The sequence below is a fragment of the Panthera uncia genome, chromosome E1 (genome assembly GCF_023721935.1).
Source record: "Panthera uncia isolate 11264 chromosome E1, Puncia_PCG_1.0, whole genome shotgun sequence".
NCBI classification, from domain to species: domain Eukaryota; kingdom Metazoa; phylum Chordata; class Mammalia; order Carnivora; family Felidae; genus Panthera; species Panthera uncia.
Window position 1 is genome coordinate 57726400 of NC_064814.1, and position 17707 is coordinate 57744106.

Here is a 17707-nt window from a genome sequence, read left to right on the forward strand (position 1 = left end):
GCTCCCAGCCGCCCCCCCCCACCGCCTCCCACCTTGGTCTGCAGGTTCCGCAGGCACACGATGGCCTCCTGGTACTTGGTGGAGGCCTCCTCGTACCGGCCCAGCTTGAAGAGACGGTTCCCTTCCCCGTGGAGGACGGGCACCGCCTGCAGCTTCTCCTCGTTACTCAGGCTCCACGTCTCCCGCCGGTACTCGCTCGGGGCCTCGACCTGGCCCCAGAGCGGCAGGCGGGTGAGGCGGGGACCGGGGTGCCTGCGTCCCCGCGGCTGGGGAAGCCCCTCGGCCTATTCCACGGGGAGGGTGGGCCGGGCGGCAGAACCGTGCTCGCCAGCCACAGCCACAGCCACGTACACGGGGGGGCCTAAATCAGATCCTCTGTGCGATCAGGGAGAGACAGCCCTCTGTCAGTCAACACACCTGACTTCAGTCTTCAGAAGATCGTCAGGACACTCATTTGGCAGAACTACACGCTTTATTGCCATCTGCCGGGTAATCGTCATTCTAAAGGTTCCCATATACGGGGTCGGTGACGAGCACCTTGGAGGTGATGCCCTTGTGCAGGCCCACAAAGACCCTCCGCCGACACGATTCTCTTATTTATTTGTTCATCCACGTAGCGCTCGGGCTGAACCTCATCCTGGGCCATGAGCTGAGTCCCGACCCCGGCTTGACCCTCTCCCGCCACCCCACAAACGCGAGCTATCAGTCACTCTGGGGTCTGGGTGAGAAGGTGTGGGCAGTTCTGTTCAGCCTCTCCCACTGCTGGAGAACCAGGTCTGAATCCAGGACCCCGGGGACTAATTGGAAACCACTGGAAACAAAAGCACAGCCCAGAACCAACAGAAGTAAATGCCTCCGAAGTGAACACCAGTAACTCCCGAAAGAGCTGGTCTCAGATGGGCTTTTGGTACTTTTGGGGGTCAGATTCCACTTTTGCTGGGGTTTATGAACCCTCTTGTGCTCTAAAGAGAAAGCAGGTGACGCCCAGTGACCAGTGAGGTCAGGCTCCCTGCGGGCCCACTCCCCCGGGGCACAGCTGCCCTGAGGCTGGGCCAGCCCCCTGCCCCTTCCCCGCCCCCCGCCCCTGGCATCCCTGACCTGCTGCCCCTCCCCTGCCCCATGCACCTGCCCCCCTGCCCCTCTCCCGACCCCCGTGCACCCCCCTCCCCCCCATACCTGCCCCTCCCCCACCCCGGGGCGCACCTGCCCCCCCACGCACCTGCTCCCCCCTCCCCCTGCCCGGGGCACACCTGCAGCAGCTCTATCACAAAGATCAAAGGCTGTGGCTCCTTCTGCAGCTCGTCCAGGTCCTCGTAGCCCAGCGTGTGGTACGCAAACATGTTGGCCAGCCCGCACGTGTGCACGTGCCACTCGGTGGGGTCCTTGCCCTCCGCCACCTGCCGCAGGCTCCGGGACAGGATGGGGTAGACCCCTGTGTGCTGTGGGGAGAGACCACGGTGGCTTCCGGCCCCAGAGAGCCCACCTCTGGGTCCGGCCACCGCCGCCATCAGCCTGCCCGTGGCTGGTAGTACGCGTTGTCCCCAGCACGCCCCACCAATGACTGGGGTTCACTGTGTCCCAGGCAAAGTGTTCACCAGCTCCTTCTGTTAGCTGCCTCGGTCCTTAGATGACCCGGTGAGGGAGGTATGACTATTATCCCCACTCTGTAGATGAGGAGACTGCAGCCCAGAGAGGTTAAGTAACTTGCTTAAGTCACACAGCTAGGAAGTGACAGAGCCGGGATTCAAACCCGGCCCCAGAGGACACACTCCCGCCACAGTGCCATGCTGCCTCTTGCTGGCCCTTGTGCTCAGCGCTGACGCATTTCTCTCCCAAGGAGACCTGAGCCCCTGAGTCTGTGACCCGCAGGGAGGGAGGTGTGGAGAGTAGGGGAAGGAGCAGGCTCCAGTGGCCGAGAGGGCCACGCTGATTCGCAGAGAGCCTGGGCACCACACCTGCCATAGGGGAGCTGTCGTGGGTTGCAGGGGGTGGGTACAGATCGCAGCTCATCCCAGCCCCTCCCTGCGCTGGGCACCGGGCTTGCCCTTCTGGGGGTGGAGGAGGCCTGGGGACATCAGCCCCTGGGGCCTCAGCTTCCCAGCTGTGAGCCCCTCTGCTTGGACCCGGTTCTGACACGGCCGACCTCCGGCTCTCTCAGGGCAGCTCCAGGAAAGACCCGGTGTCGGGGACTCCAGGGGCAGAAACAGCTCAGCTTGCCCTCCAAGTCACCAGCGTGGGGGTGGGTGAGTGAGGGTGACGGTCAGCGCTCCCCGCCCCCAGCAGCCAGGATTAACCCAGAATGCCCGAGGCTCCTTTGTGAGGGAGGTGACCAGATGGCAGTTAATCCCATGGGGATCAAGGCTTAACTAAAGCCAGGAGAGGCCCCAGGAGCAGCCGGCTGGGGGAGGGCCCATCCTGGCCCGGCAGGCGGCCCCCAGCTCACACGCCCTTCGTCCCACGAGTCCACGGAGCCACCGGCACCCTGGAGCCAGCAGACCCTCTGGGCAGCACGGTGGGGCTGGGGGTGCCGCCAGGAGCCAGGAGAAATCGGGAAGGATGGAGTCCCCGTCTGCGCCAGTCTTGTGAGGCCAGCTTGCCTGGCTGGGGACCGGGAGGACAGCTAGAGACACACGAGGGGCCCTCTGTGGGGCTCCAGCCCCGGGGACTGGGACCCAGGCTGCGACGGAGGCAGGGGGCCCCAGGACCCCTGCCCGTCTCTAAGGCTTCAAGGCCCGGGGCGGGTTCTTTCTGAGGGGCTGTGTCTACACTGGAGGCTGCAGACCGGTGGGCCCGAGGCCATATTCAGCTGCCAGATGGGTTTTGTCTTAACCCGCGCCTTGTGGAGTTTTTACCAATTAGTTCCTGACATTCAAGTATTGAGGGAGTCTGCATGCTAATGAAGATTTCTGGCTCATCTTAAAAACTCAGAATATGCAGCCACGCGGCAACCAAGGGGGGCGGTGGCTGAGGACAGGCTGCCCCCGTCGATCGGCCAGAGCGCCCGGCCCCTGGTGGAATTGGAGTTTGCAGCCCTTGGCCTCACACCCCACACTACTGGGCACCAGCACGAAATCCCACCTCGAGACCAGCGTCCTGCCCACAGTGGGGGTGAGGCGGGGAGGAGAGCTCTCAGGGCAGAGGCCCCCAGCTCCTCACTGACCCTGCCTCCCCTGAGTAGGGGGAGGTGAGGGAGGCAGGAGGCCTCCCCCCCCCCCCCGCTCTTCAAAGCGAGAGCTGATGAGGGCTGTCCAGGAGGAGGGCTCTGCAGGGAGTGAGGGGCAGAGCCAGGCCCTCCTAAGTCCTCTGACAAACACACATGATGATCCCACCGATCGCTGAGTTGTTCCAAAACTCAGATTCTTTTTTTTAATGCTTATTTATTTTTGAGGGGGTGGGGGCAGAGGGAGAGGGAGACACAGAGTCCGAAGCAGGCTCCAGGCTCCGAGCCGTCAGCACAGAGCCCGATGCGGGGCTGGAAGCCACAGACCGTGAGATCGTGACCTCATCCGAAGTCGGGTGCTTAACCGACTGAGCCACCAGGTGCCCCCCAAAACTCAGAGAGATGGGCCCCAGGGAAGGGGCTAGGTAAATTAACCACGCCAAAGCTTTGCACACTTCCTGGCCCAGGTGCCACCTCTCTCCCCACATGTAGACCTGGTGAACTCCTATTCATCCTTCAATACCCAATTCAATGTCGTCTTGAAAAAGTTTCCCCCAAGATCCTAAAGCAGCTAGTTGCCCGTCATCTGTGGCCCCAAAGCACTGTGCCCTCACTGACTCCCATCAGGGCACTGGCCGCCCTCCGTCGTAACTGCTCAAGTCTCTGCTCCTCCTCCAGACTGAGGGACAGAGCTTTCTTTCACCCCTAACACACGGCACAGTCCAAACCTGGTGCCCAGCGAATGTTCCCAGGTAGATAAGCAGACAGACCCATGAAGGGTGGATGCTTGATGCCTGGGTGCGGCGACGGAGAAAAGGGGGAAACGTCATTAGAGAAACCACCGTGGCACGTGCGTACGTGCGTGCGCAATCATGGCGGCCGTGGGCCGGGAGGAGGCATGGCAGGCTGTCCCCGGGGCATCGAAGTCGCCAGCCTGCGAGACGCGCACACAGACCGCCCAGGACACGCAGAGCCGTGCCCGCGTTCGGGGCGGGGGGGGGGGGGTAGCAGCAGCTCGGGGTTCTGCGCACAACAAACCAATCGGCCAATCGAGGGTTCGTTGGCGACGTGAGCGAGCGTGCACCCTGCGGAGCACGACCCCGCTGGCGGCCGAGGCTCGTCCCACGCGCCGCCCCCCCCCCCCCCCCCGGGGACAGGTGCGCGTGCCGGAGAACCTCACCATAAGCAAAGCCGACAGAAGGCATTTTAAACTAACGGAAGCCACAAAGCCGATTTTCTGAAGACCTGGCTCGTTGAAGACACATCTTTACACTCTTTCTACACATTAGGATGAGGCACAACACAGACGAGGGTAGGCAGAGGAGACACGCCCACCTCGCACCTGGCGGGGGGACCGTCGGGCGGGCGCCCCTAGCGGTCGACCCCGGCATTGCAGCCCCTGGCGGTCACTGGTGGGGGGGGGGGGGCGGAGTCCAGCCTTCCATCCGGATAAGCGGTGGGGGAACCAGGGGTCCCACCTCCACCCTGTCCCTTTACTTGTCTGACCCAGCCCAAGTCGCTCTTCTCTGCCTCTTCTGCTTCGTCTAAAACGGGAGTTCGGGGCGCCTGGGGGGCTCAGTCGGCTAAGCGTCCAACTTCAGCTCGGGTCATGATCTCAGGGTTGTGGGTTCGAGTCCCACGTCGGGCTCTGTGCTGACGGCTCGGAGCCTGGAGCTGCTTCGGATTCTGCGTCTCCCTCTCTCTCTGCCCCTCCCCCACTCGTGCTCTGTCCCTCTCTCTCTCTCTCTCTCTCAAGAATAAACATTTAAAAAGATTTTTTAAGTGGAAATAATTTTACAAGGGTCACAGGAGTGGGGAGGGGGCAGAAAAGTGACCCATGGCCAAAAGTCCCCAGGATCCAACAATGGTGTGTGGGGCATGGGTGGCCCTGGTCCCACATCCCGCCAGCCAGCCAGCCACCACGCTGACTGTCGCCCTGGGGCTTGCTCCTTGGGGTGACTCCCCACCTGCGCGGAGGAAGGCGACCCAGGGTTTTGTCTCAGCCCCGCTCCGCGGCCCCGCAGGAGCCCTGGCGGGCGCGCCTACTTACAATGGAGTCGCACCAGAACTCGGCCACCTCGCCGATGCGCATGGACGTCAGGAGCACCTCCCAGACCTCCAGCTTGAACATGTTCCCGATGATAATGTGCATGGGGTGGCCCACGCGCTTGCTGTCGTCTATCACGGTCCGCTCGTCGTCACATTTCGTGGTGCGGAAGTGGAAGATCACCTGGCGGCCGAGACAGGGACCCCGGGTCTAGACGCACCTCCACGGCGCCTGCGGAAGCCCCCCCCCCCACCGGCACTCTCGGGGGGGGGGGGGGGGCCCCGGGGCCCCCCCCCCGCAGCCCCCCCCCGGGCCCCCCCCCGGGGGGGCCGGGGGCCCACCCCCTCGCAAAGGACCCCGTCCCACCCTCTGGCAGCCCGCGGGTCAGGAGCCCCTCGCTTACGTCAGCCCTGGATCTGCGGCCACAGACCCAGGGAAGCCCCCCAGAGATTTGTGGCCAAAACGACGACCGCGGAGGGCCCCTCCTTTTAACTCGACGTTTGGGGCTCCAGAAAATTCCCAAAGCCCTTCCCCTGCCCCACGCCAGAGTTTAATTTTCCAGCGTCAAAAGTGTCCCGTGAATGGGCACCAATCCAGAGGTCCCCAGGTGCTCAGGGGTCGACAATCCAGGGACGACGTGTCCGGCCGGGTTCTGACAAAGCCGGCCGTGGTTTCAGTGCAAAGGCTGCCGTGGGGGCCCCTATCTGGTGTGGGGGGCGGGGCCCACTCACCCGGGACCCCGTGATGAAGTTGGGGAGATCCCCCGTGCCTCCGTGCAGGATGGTTTTCCTGACCCCTTCCACGTTCAGGAGCAGAGCAGCGTCCATGGCTGCGGGTGAGGGAGGTGTGGGCTCAGGCACAGATTATCTCCCCGGACGAAGGCTTGGGTGGCGGAGACCTGGGGATTGGCCCGCAGGGGTGTGTGTGAGGAGTAGGTCGGTGGTGCCTCATCCCTGCTCCTCACAGCGATGTGGGGGCCCCCGAGCCCCCACCGTTGGTTTCCTCCCACCCCAATGAGGGTTTTTGGGGGAGTGATGGTGGGGGGTTCAGAGCTGACGGCCAAGAAAGGAATCTCGAAGACGTCTTTGGTGCAAAAGAGGTGATTTTGTTAAAGCACGGGGACAGGACTTGTGGGCAGAAAAAGCCATATGGGGTCGTGCCGGGTAACTCATCATATATCCTCAGGTTGGGAGGGGGTCAGGGACCGTGTAAGTCTCTAAGGAATTTTGGAAGCAAGGTTTCCAGGCCCTTGAGGGGCTGCTGTTAGCAAAACATCATTTATTACCGTCTAGTAAGACCCCAGTCACGAGACCCCTCAGATGTATATCGGGGGCCATAAGCTTGGAGGAGGATGGCCAGCATACACTTGGGGGTTAAAGATAAAGGAGGTTTGCAAAGGAATTTTCATGTTAAGTAGACTCACAGGATCCTGGGGGGTCAGGACAATGTTGAGCCAAGATTCCCTTTTGCCCCCAGCAAAGTGTCATCATCCAGGCAGCTGAGCTCCTAGAGGGAGGTCACTCTGCGGGTTACAAGGACTTGTCAGTGGCTGTAGGCAGTAAGGCAGTTTAATGTCTCATCTGCCTTAGTTTCCCACATCCCCATGGCGGCACTTAAACCCCTTTCCCCTGTTCTTGGGGAGCCAGGAGTGTGCAAGGATTATCACACATACTCCACTGGGGGGGGGGGGTTACTCCGCCAGGGGCAGGGGGGGCTAGCTTGTACTTCGCCCCCAGCTCACCCCACTCTCCCGCTCCCTTGTCACCAAGAAGGAAGAAAGCCGGCTGGAGCTTTCCCACCAAAGGGGAAGAGGAGGGGAGACCTGAGCCTAGGGCTCCTCGGTCCCTGCCTGCCTTCCCTTTCCTATTTCCTCCTCCCCTCCCCCCATACTCTGCACACCGGAGGATGTGACACTGGGAGGGCAGGGGAGGGGAGAGGAGCAGCCGTCTGGCCTGGGTGGCTCTAGAACGGGGTGAGAGAAGGGTGCAGGTTTGGGCAAAGAGCCTCTCTCAGCCCCACTTCAGCCTCCCCTACAAAGTCTGGCTGTGGGGAGCGGGGCTCTCCTCTCCCCTTTGGAGGGCCTCATCCCTGGACCCAGGTGGAGCTCAGTCCCTGCATCTGGGATCGCCTTCTGGTCTAAACGGACAGGGGGCCCGAAAGCTTGGCACTTGGCGCCACCTGGTGGCCAGGCAGAGCTCCTGCGCCCCGGCGCAGGGTCTGCCACCCTTCCTAACTCCATTCATTTTCCAGACTGAAATGGGAAGAGCCACCTCTCCCACCTTCCTCCCCAGGAAGTTGAGACGTCTCCCTGGAGCAGTAGGTGGGACCCCACACCCAGCACCCCGGAAGTCTCCCGTGAGGAGCCATTGGCACAGAGGGGGGCTGAGCCTGAGCCCCCAAACCCAGACGGGGGCGGCTGGATCAGACCTCTCCAGGACCCCTCCCTGGGTGCTCAGTCCTCCAAGGGCCCAGACCCGCCCTTCTCTGGGGGGTGGGGGTGGGGTGAGGGTGCAGGCGTCCTTCCCCTCTGTCCCATCCTGCTCTAGCCACACAACAGCCTGGAGGGGTCTGCGTGCACGGGGAGTAAAATGTATACTGGGTGCTACGACTGCTACGAAGAAAAGTAACATCGATTCCCAGACAAGTCCGGAGAGGGGGAGGGGGGCCGCGCCGGGTGGGGTGGGAGCCGCGCTTCCGGGGTCCTGGCATGCTGTTCCTTCCCCCCGACCGTTACGTGGGTGTTTGCATTCTAAGTACTTGTGATACTAGACTTAACGTCCGGCACTTTCCTGCCAGTGATAAGAAACGGGTCCCCTCATGTCCCACTGACGACGGCTCCGGGTGTGGAGGGTAGAAATCACTGGTGGCTGGGGCGGAGCTGAGAGATTTGGCCCCTTGTGGGCAGGGGCGGGGGTGAGGGAGGTTGATGAGGCTGATGCCAGAAGATCAATCAAGCCGGGAGGGGCTCAGGCCACGGCTTCCAGACGGGGCCCCCCAGCCACCCCTTGTCCCCCAAACTAACCTCCTAATGGACTTCATTTAGAGGCAACTCTAACCCCACCCTCTCTGAAAATCCAGCAGCGGCTTTCCACTGCCCTCAGGAGGCGCCCCAACCTCCTAGGCTGCATGGTGGGGCGGCCCCTGCCTCCGGCCACTGTAGGGAGGGGTGGCGGGGGGGAGGGCACCCTCTGGAGTCACCCTGGCCTCCTGTTCTCTGGCCTCCCAACACCAGCCTTTGCGGACCCCTCTGTGGGAACGCCTCATCCCCGCACTCTGTCGTCCCCTGGTTCCTCAGCGAAAGCACCACCTGCCCCCAGCTCATGTGGGGCGCCCTGTCCCCCATCGCCGCAGGTCACATTCCTGGGAGTTTGCAGTGGCCATTCCATAGGCCAAGGAAGCGGGTAGAATTTCTGCTGTCGGATGGGGAAGCCGCCAGGACAGGGGAGCCCCCAGGACGGGGGAGCCCCCAGGACGGGGGAGCCCCCAGGACGGGGCAGGCGGAGCTCCCCCTCAGCATCCACCCTCCTCCCCAACAGAGGCCAGGGTGGGGCTGGACCCCAGCAAGCCTCCGCCTGGGACAACTGACAGCGTTCTCTCCTTACAGGGAGGAGCAGGGGCCCCTGTCCCCGCCACCCCTGCACCAGGAGCCTGCTCCCCTCGGCACATCCTCCCCCTCCCACCCCCTCTCCCCACCAACCCCCTGCAAGGCAAGAGGGAGCCTCCTCATTCAGAAGGAAACGTTTCTTCCTCCTTCCCTCGTCGCCATGGCGACTGCACTCCAGCACCCAGGCTGCGGGAGCTGTTCCGAGCCCCCGAGGGCAGGGAAGGGGAGGGTCTGGTCGGGGTCACCCAGGCTCTCCGGAGCCTCCGGGAGGTCACGTGTCCCAGGGTTAAGCATTCAGGTTTTAAAGCCGGACATCCAAGGGCTTCGGTTCCAGCGCCGACTGTCCCTCTGTCCCCAGCAGACACTTCACCCTTGTGGGTCTGTGTCGTCTGTAACGGGGACGGAAGTAGCTCCGACTTCAGACTGGAGGGCTGAGGAAGGAAGGGTGAAGACAGGAAATGTGCCCGGCGCGCGAGCTAAGTGCTGGACCAGTGTGAGCCGTCCTCTGACACCCGGGACACGCGGGGCACTGTCACCGGCTCGGACAGGTGTGACGAGAGCGGGTCTAGCCGGAGAGACTGTTTCTAGGTGTCTCTCCTGCACTGAGTCTCTCCCACACGTGTGGCGTCGTTTTCCTAAGAATCACCACGCTTGCTCCCCCCCCCCCCCCGTCTTTCACCGGAAAAGGGCGTGAATTAAACCTCCTAAATATGACCAACACGCACAACTGTCCTGAGCGGGCAATGATTCAGCTCGGGGAACCAGCGAAGGGGAGCAGAGCCCGGGAGCCCCGTCGCCAGCTGCCAGTGGTGTTCTTAAACGACAAAGTAGCAAATTAACAAATCAAAGCAGGTCACACAGAGCCCAGCATTGTTTCAGGAAACCAGCTTCGGTTACACGTCTGTGTGTGGGAGCCGGACGACCGACCGCGGGCGCTGGTCCCCCCCCCCCGCCCCCGCCCCCCACACGCTCAAACATTCTTGGCTCCCTTAGCTCATCCTTCAGGCACGAGCTCTAAATGACACGATGTTGGTGTCATAATTTTCCTGGATTATTGACGATGCGGCTCATTGACGCCCGTCTCTCCCCACGCACTGGATCCGAGGGGGTGCTGGGTGCCTGGACCCGGGTCCCGGACCGTGGGAATCCCGCCACCTACTAACTGAGGGAACTGGGGCCCGACCCAACCCCTCCGGACAGCGGTTTCCCCATCTGCTAGGCTGCCATCGGGGCCCAGCGAGTTCATCATAAAAGGACTTAGCACAGCAGCACCTGGTGCGTGCAACGCCCCTAGCAGAGAGGAGTGGGTGGGGTCACCCAGCCGTGTCGCAGTGAAGGGCAGAGCCACAAGGAACCCACCGGCCGAGACCCCGCCAGAGAAGGGGCCCGGTGAGGTCGGCAGCAAGGAACCCGAGAGGGGCGCGGGCCGGGCTGCCCTGGGGTCTCCAGAAAGTGGGAGAGGGCTTTCCAAAGGGCGGGGTTTGGATGCCCCACTGGAGACGGGAGGCGGCCTCGTCGCGGGAGGACCGGGAGGTGTACCCTGGCCTGTCCCCGCCCCCAGGATCTTCCAGGGTCCAGAGTGTGGGTGCCGAGCGTGGGGACACAGAGGGAGTGTCTGAGACCCACGGCCGCGGGGCGCGGCCGAGCTCCCGGCCCCGCGCCTCCCGACCGAACCCGCTGGGCCGCGCGGCGGGGCGCAGACCGCGGAGACAAAGGGGCGGCGCCCGGCTGCGCCCGCCCGACCGCGGCCCCAGCACGAATGGGGCGGCCAACCAATCGGAGGGCAGCATTCCCGCCGCTAGAGCGCGGGCCAATCGGATCCCGGGCGCGGCAGCGCTGCGGGAACGCGGCCAATCAGCTGCGAGGGCCGCCCAGGGGGCGGACCCGCGCGGAGTTTCAAACCCGCCGGGTGGGCGCGGAGCGGCTGCTCGGGGCTGCGGCCTGCGCCGGGGGCTGCCGGGTGAGCGCAGTCCGGGGCCCCGGGGCCCGGGGACCCTTCTGTTCCGACGGGACCTGCGCGGAGCGTGGGGGTGGGGCGGGTGTGCCAGTCAGGATGGGCACGCAAGCGGGGGCGTCTGGGGACTGCGAGCTGCAAATCGGGGGGCTCTGGGCGACGGGAGAGGGCCCCGGATGGGGGGGCCCTGGCCAGCCCAGGCTCGGCGAGGCCCCGTCCTGACCCTTGCTTCCCTCCCGCCTGAGGCAGAGAGCTGGGAGGGCTGGATGGGAAGATGGACACGCAGCTGTCGTGGACAGTGGCCGCCAGGGACCGCGGGAAGCGCTGACCCCTCCTCCGGGAAGCAGCTCCCTTCCCACACCCGCCGCTGCCACGTGCCCCCACGCCCAGCCCGGGCGACCTGTGTCTCCGTGGAGCCTGGGAGGGGGAGAGGGGATGGCTTGCTGACCTGCTTTTGACCTCCTCCCCAGGATCTGGTGGGCTGAGCAGACTCCCGACCGGGCAGATGGCTTCTAAGTGGCCGGGCGTGGGGGTCTCCGCGCGTCGGGGGCCGCTCCAGGAGCGGGAACAGCTGGCGGAGGAGGCGGAGCAGACTACGGGCGGCCATCCGGAGCCCTCCAGCGGGGCCCTGGGCTCCCTGTGCAGACACTTCCAAAGGAGGCTGCCCCTGAGGGCAGTCAGCCGCAACCTCAACCTCGGGGCGGGGCCCTCCTGGAAACGCCTGGAGAACCCAGAGCCGGCGCAGCAGGGCCTCCAGGCTGCGGCTCGCTCAGCAAAGAACGCCTTGGGCTCCGTGTCCCAGGTAATGCCCACGGGCCCTTAACCCAGGGCTTCCTCGGTGCCCGCAGCCGGTGCCTTCAAGGGGCCCCTGAGGAGGCCGACCCCACGAAGACGGGGACTTTGGTGTGTCCTCGCTGTGTCTCCTGCCCTCAACCAGCCGTGGGACGAACGGATGGGAAGGGCGTCCTGGAGGCCAAGCGGAGCCTCGCGGTATAAGATCCTAGAGCTGTGGTGTCACAGCGTAGCGAGCATGGGCGTCACGGGGACACAGCAAACACAGCGAGGCTTGCAGGGGAGGCCACCCCGCGGAATCGCCCAGGAAGGGGGAAGGAAGTGGGGGGAGAGCGTAGGGCAAGGGAGATGGCGTGGGTGCAGATCCAGAGCGGAGGGAGCGTGGTCTGGGTGGCCAGAGGACAGGGAGCCAGGGGGGGAAGGGCAGGCGTGCTGCGTGCCGCGGGTGTTTGGTTAGACTCTCCCAAGAGCCACCAGGGGCCAGTGGGGAGGGTTTTCAACCTGGTGGGAATCCAGTCCGAGGAGCATTTTAGAGCTCGTTCCCCGGCCGCCCGGTGGAAAGGGGGTGAGAAGCATTCGCCACCGGGGGGCCTGGGGGCCTGGCCTGGCAGAGGCGTGGACCTCGAGAGGTGCTCAGAAGGTAGGTGTGCGAGGATTTGTGTCAGACGACACGTGTGGGCACAAAGACGCCACATGGGCAGGTGTGAGGTGCCTGGGGCCTTGCAGGTGAACGGGTCCTCCAACCCGAAAATGGGGGCAGGTGTCCCCCGGGAAGGACCGACGTCATGGCGAGCGAAAGCCTCCCAGGAGAGAAGGGGTGCGGGTACCTCCTTGGTGTCGGGCTGGGAATCTGAACCTGTTTACAGACCCTCTGCTCTGGGGTCTCTGAGCTGAAAGTCAGTCCCCGACTAGGAGTCCTGGGACCGCCTTTGTCCCGAAGGGATCACAGAAACACAGGTGCGCCCGCGGCCACATACCTCACCAAACGTAACTCGTCCCGGCCTCTGGCCTCTGGTTTGCCTGGGCCGACATTCTGGCCTCGAGGAGCCAGCACAGCCGCCCCAGCCGGTGGGAGGCGCCCAGGACCCCCACCCCAGGCCGTGAGGAACCCAGAGGGGCTTTGAGCCGCTCGAGTGTCGGGAGAGCTGCCCCTCGAATCCGCACCAGTGCGGAGGGCGACTTAGTGAGACCCGAGGCAGGTCCTGGGGGGCCTTCCAGGGGGCGCCAGGGTCTTTCCGTGTCCCGAAACGAGCGTGGACTCCACGAGCCGCTGGTTGGGCTGCTGACCGCCGCACCGGTGCCCTGGGTGGCCCTGAGCTGGCTCCCCGCAGCGGACTCGCTTCACAGGGACCCACGCACCCCCCTCACCCCTGGGGCTCCGAGCTGTCTGTATTTGCGCGGCTGGGGCGCTGAGGGGCGGGAGGGGCCCGGAGACTCTGCAGGAGCTCGTCCTTGGCTTTGCGCTCACCTTCCGTGGTCCCGTCCCAGAGAATCCAGGAGTCCTGCCAGAGCGGCACCAAGTGGCTGGTGGGGACCCAGGTGAAGGCCAGGAAGAGGAGAAGAGGGGCACAGACGGGCAGTCGTCCCCCCACCCACACCCCGGGCCAGAAGAGCCCCCGGCTGTGTGGAGCCGCCCCAGCCTCCTCAGCCCTGGGCCTGCGGGAGAGACCCTGTCACCGACTCTCTGGGCACGTGGGTCCCCGCGCCCACCCACAGTGGCGGTCCCGGAGGGAGCCCACCTTCCGGAGCCCCTACTCCTCAACGGAGCCCCTGTGCTCCCCCAGGTAAGAGGAGGGGTGCCTCGCCCCCAGATCACTAGCTGGGCCCCAGCGGCTTCTGACCCCTTCCTGGGGCTCCCCGGGGGGCATCTGTGTCCTGACCCAACTCCGCCCCTGACGAGGGGGAACCGCAGGGCTCACCTGTGCAGGGTCCCCGGCCTTGGACCTGATGGGCCCCGAGCCACGTGTTCTCTGCCAGGTGCTCCAAGTCGCGTGGGCTGTCACCTCCTGGAGGGCAGGGAGGGCCCAGACAAGGTGCTCCCGGCCCCCTCGGGGCGTCTCCGGGCCTGTGCGCCCGGCCCAGCACCGGGCGGGAGGGCCTCGTGCTGCACATTTCCGCCAGTCGCTGCTGCGGCTTTCCTCCTTTCAGTGAGTCTGACAGTGACCCGGAGCCTGTGGGAGCGGGACTTCAGCACCTCCAGAAGCTGTCCCGGCAGCTGGACGAGGCCATTGTGGCTGAAGAGAGGTGAGCCGGCGGGTCATGCTTCAAAACGGAAGAGCTGAGGGGGGATCCCGTGCTCCTTGAGTCCTGCCACGTTTTTACACCTCTCCGACTCGGGCTCTGACCTGTTGTGTGACCCCGGCCCGTCCCCGGCCCTCTCTGAGCCTCAGGCTGCTCACGTGCAACACGAGGGGGCAGAAAACATAGATCAGGATGGTGTCTGGAACGCATCCTGGATGTGAACGGCCCCCCCGGGAACCCCACCAGGCCAGGCACCTGGGTTCCGGAAGACCTGCCCTTCCCCCAGCACTCCCCATGGCTCCCCTGCGCCTGCCTGCCCATGGGATTGGGAAAAGGCCCGTGGCCACTCTGGAGCGGCTGGCGTGACTGCCCAGGACCCTCTGGAGGCGGGGCCTCGGTCTGCAGCCCCCCTAACTTGGGGCCTGTTCCCCATTCATACAAGGGCCCGGATGGGCTCTGGGGCGGGGCCCAGCCAGCTCTGACTGCGGGGTGGTAGGGCCCCTCCTACAGGTGACACCGGTCCCTCCCGCCCTCCCGTCTCCAGCGGCGACATGACCATGACCGTTTCTCTCATCCGTGACTGAGGACAGCGCCTCCAGGTTCCTCCTCCTCCTCCTCCTCCTCCTCCTCCTCCTCACCACGAACGTGTGGAAGAACGTAGTCTTTTCTGGAAAATCCTGAAGAGCGGATGGGCCCAGCAGCGTAGGAAGCGTGTAGGTCTAGCCCACCTGCCTAGAGCCAGCCGACCTCACTGACCGCGTCCCCAGCCGGGCACGCCGGGCCCTCGGTGAGCCCCCTTCCGTCCCCTCGTTCTGGCGAAACCGCCCCCGCTCTGAGCTCAGCCAGGGGCACGAAGGGGGCTCCGCACTGCAGGAGGCAAGCCACGGTGGACACCACGACCTCACAGCGGGATCCACGCGGCCCCACGGGCTCCCAAGGAGGCCCCGGGTGGGGACTCCCCCAGGGCCACGCCTGGTTCTGCCAGTGGCCACCCGGCCCAGCCTGAGAGTGACCAGGGGGACGGAGGTGGGGGGGGGGGGGTTCACTCTACTCCCCTTTCGGGCTCAGAGACTCACCTGCACTTAGGCCACGTGGCTGTGTCCTCTCCAACGTGAAGGCGGAGGCACCAGAAGGGACTGGGGACCCAAGGGTGGGACCCCCGAGGGATCGTGCCCGGGCTCTGGGGAGCCCAGCCGCCGTCCCTTCTGCCCCCACCACAGCCCTGCAGGGAGGGATGGGGGAAGAGATTCCTGGCCCCGAGAGCCTGGGCCCACGGACAGCTATTTATGCTCAGCACGGGGGCCGGGGGTGTGCAGGGACGGGCAGCACTGTTGACTCGCGACTTCTGCGCTTGGCCAGTTATCTCAGAAATCTGCTGTGTCATTTTATTAGAAAGAAACCCGCGTGTGATTTCCCCGGAGAACACTGCTTTTTCATAATAAAGACCGCTTCTGCGTCTGACATCTGTTCTGTTACCCACGCGCATGCACAGACACGTGTGCACGCACAACCACACAGGCACACACACCCCCATGTGCCCGTGCGCACACACCTACATGCACGTGCGCACGCGTACATGCGTGAACACAGCCGTGCACGCACACACATACACCCCCACGTGTGTGTGCGCGTGCGCCCCCACTCCGGGCGACGGGTCTGCTTCGGGGCCGGGCTCTGCTCCCCTCGCCTCCCGCTCCTAGCGGCCGGCCCCCAGCTCAGGGAGAAGACACCCCGCACAGGGAAGGCTTCCCCGCTCCGTTCAGAACAAAGCACACTTTAAAGGCAAATCAGGTTTTTATTTCAGTGACAACGTTCAAGAGTTAAAAACCAGCTCACGTCAAAATCAAGACCAGTAGTAAAAATCTTTTAACCCCGTAGTGCTGTGTTTGTCGCTTTAGAAATCTGATATTTTACATTTCCTTTTCTAACGGATTTTGTACAAGGCAGCCGTGAGGAAGGGAATAAACCTTTTTCACCACAGAACCGGCTGCCACTGGCAATACTGAGAGTCACACACTTAGGAACAGTCGGACCACGGACAAGACGGGACGGGCTGCCACCTCGGAGTAAACAGAGGACAGGGGTTCGAGGGTGGAGGTCCCCAGGGGCGAGCCGTCTTGCCCCTCCTCGGTGACTCTGCTTCCCACCCCCCGCCCCCCCGCCCCGGCCACCCTGGTGGGTTTCTCCACGGGAAGGGCAGGCCCCGGGCCGGGCCTCCCTGCGTGGACTTAACCCCAGCTGTGATTTTTAAGGTTCCCCCAAGCCCAGAGGGAGGGGAAGGAGCGAGGGGTTGTGTGTTTTGGCTGAGCCAGAGAACAGGTTTCCAGAGCACTTGGTGCCCAGACCCGGGGGGTTCGGCGGGGAAGCTGGTTATTTAAGGCGGGGTCCGGCCTCGAGGCTCCTTCCCAACCAGGGCCCCCCCTCCCTGGCGGGGCTGCGCCCATGCTTAGGGAGGGTGTCCACGGGGAACCAGAGCCGCCTGCTTGGGCCTCTGGCTTTCATTCAAAGATGCGCGCCCTGTTTTGCCTGTAGGACACTCCCAGGGTGCAGACCGGGGGCTCCAAAGTGGTAAAAACAGTTCAAAAAGCCTCCCCTCTTTCCGGGGACCCACGCCCCCGTAACCTCTTTGGAATACGGGGTTCGGACGTGATTTTCTGTGGCCCAGCACCCAGACAGGAGGGCCGTCCGTCCAAGTGCATAAAAACGGTCCACTCTTTTAAACGCATGTTTTGTGGAGCCCAAGGGCACGTCGAGATCTTCAGGAAAACCCCACGAAGCCAGAAAGGTAGGCCCCCCGAGACCCCCTCGGGGCGGGCGCGGGGGAGGGCGGCAGGCAGGCCCTCCGACAGGGACGGCCACCAGACAGGGAAGAACGAACATGCCACGCGAGAAACGAGGAGCTCTGATCAGGCGGGGAGAAGGATGCTCCAGGTCCCGGGAGAGGGCGCACCGGGGACCGGAAGGGTTCTCTGGGAAACAGCCAGGCGGGCTCACGGACCCACTCGGGGAGGGGCGGCGGCACCCCCTCCAGGGAACAACGCAGCCTGCTCGTCTCCCTCCAACTTCAGCGCACGGACAAAACCGCACAAACCACTCGTCTGGGAGCGCGCGTTAACCAACGCCAAGGCGGAGGGGCGCTCGCGCGCATGCGCACACGCCCACTAACCCGAGAGGCGGGCTCAGGACGCCGCCTTTCATCTCCCCAATCGCAGGTGTGAGTCCTCCGGTTCCACAAAGGAGAGGGGGTGGCCTCCTGCCGGGTCCCACATCCCAGCTCCGGACCCCCATAATCACAGCACCCCCAGAACCCCAGACCTCCAGAACCACGGCACCCCCAGAACCACGGGACCCCCAGAATCCCAGACCCCCAGCACCCCCCCAGAACCATGGCACCTCCCAGAACCCTGGACCCCCCAAACCACAGCACCCCCAGAACCCCAGATCTCCAGCCACAGTACCCTGCTCACTGGGACTCCAAACTCCCCAGGGTCCTGGTGTTCTCTGTCTCTCTGTGTCTCTCACTCCCAGCCTGGGGCTCACAGGGCAGAGGGAACCTAACTCGGGAAGACATAACTCCACTAATTTATCAGTGGAGACTGACGGCAGGGGCTTCTGGAAGGAAAGGGGATGGCGGAGCCTCAGAGAATCGGAGTAAGTCTGCCCGACTTCAACGCAGGCTAGATTTCGGGAAGGACAGGAAGGCCTGGGGTGGGAGTAGCTGTGCCTACGACCTCGTACCTTCTGGGGAGCCCCGACGACCAAGTGTGGGAGGAGGGATGGGCACCTGCGAACCCAGGAGGCAGGGCTGGAGAGGACACCCCCAGGGTACCTGCCCCTGCCTACAGGGCAGCCGCAGGGCTGGGGGAGGGGGGTGCCGCACACTGGAGAGAGCGGGGTCGGGGCTGGGAG

At 64.3% G+C, this 17707-nt stretch overlaps 2 protein-coding genes across 2 annotated transcripts in view; one reads left to right on the top strand and one right to left on the bottom strand.

The window, feature by feature from the left end:
* Nucleotides 1-6151, bottom strand: part of AIPL1 (aryl hydrocarbon receptor interacting protein like 1) — a 7233-nt gene extending 1082 nt beyond the window's left edge. Inside the window, exons 1-4 of the mRNA XM_049637220.1 lie at nucleotides 5939-6151; nucleotides 5211-5390; nucleotides 1251-1439; nucleotides 33-209 (exon numbers count right to left, since the gene is read on the bottom strand). Coding sequence (XP_049493177.1) covers nucleotides 33-209; nucleotides 1251-1439; nucleotides 5211-5390; nucleotides 5939-6034 — 642 coding nt within the window. The 5' untranslated portion in view covers nucleotides 6035-6151. The remainder of the gene's footprint in view (nucleotides 1-32; nucleotides 210-1250; nucleotides 1440-5210; nucleotides 5391-5938) is intronic.
* A 4957-nt stretch (nucleotides 6152-11108) lies between these two features.
* Nucleotides 11109-15259, top strand: PIMREG (PICALM interacting mitotic regulator). Its single transcript, XM_049637219.1, has 4 exons — nucleotides 11109-11567; nucleotides 13046-13341; nucleotides 13706-13801; nucleotides 14343-15259. Exons 1-4 carry the CDS (start codon nucleotides 11271-11273, stop codon nucleotides 14380-14382), a joined length of 729 nt encoding a protein of 242 aa, XP_049493176.1. The 5' UTR covers nucleotides 11109-11270; the 3' UTR covers nucleotides 14383-15259.
* The last annotated feature ends 2448 nt before the right edge of the window (nucleotides 15260-17707 follow it).

Coding starts and splice junctions, on each gene's coding strand:
- PIMREG (XM_049637219.1), top strand. CDS start 11,271: ATGGCTTCTAAGTGGCCGGGCGTGGGGGTCTCCGCGCGTCGGGGGCCG. Junction 11,568..13,045: donor CCTTGGGCTCCGTGTCCCAG/GTAATGCCCACG, acceptor GTCCCGTCCCAG/AGAATCCAGGAGTCCTGCCA. Junction 13,802..14,342: donor GCCATTGTGGCTGAAGAGAG/GTGAGCCGGCGG, acceptor TCCCGTCTCCAG/CGGCGACATGACCATGACCG.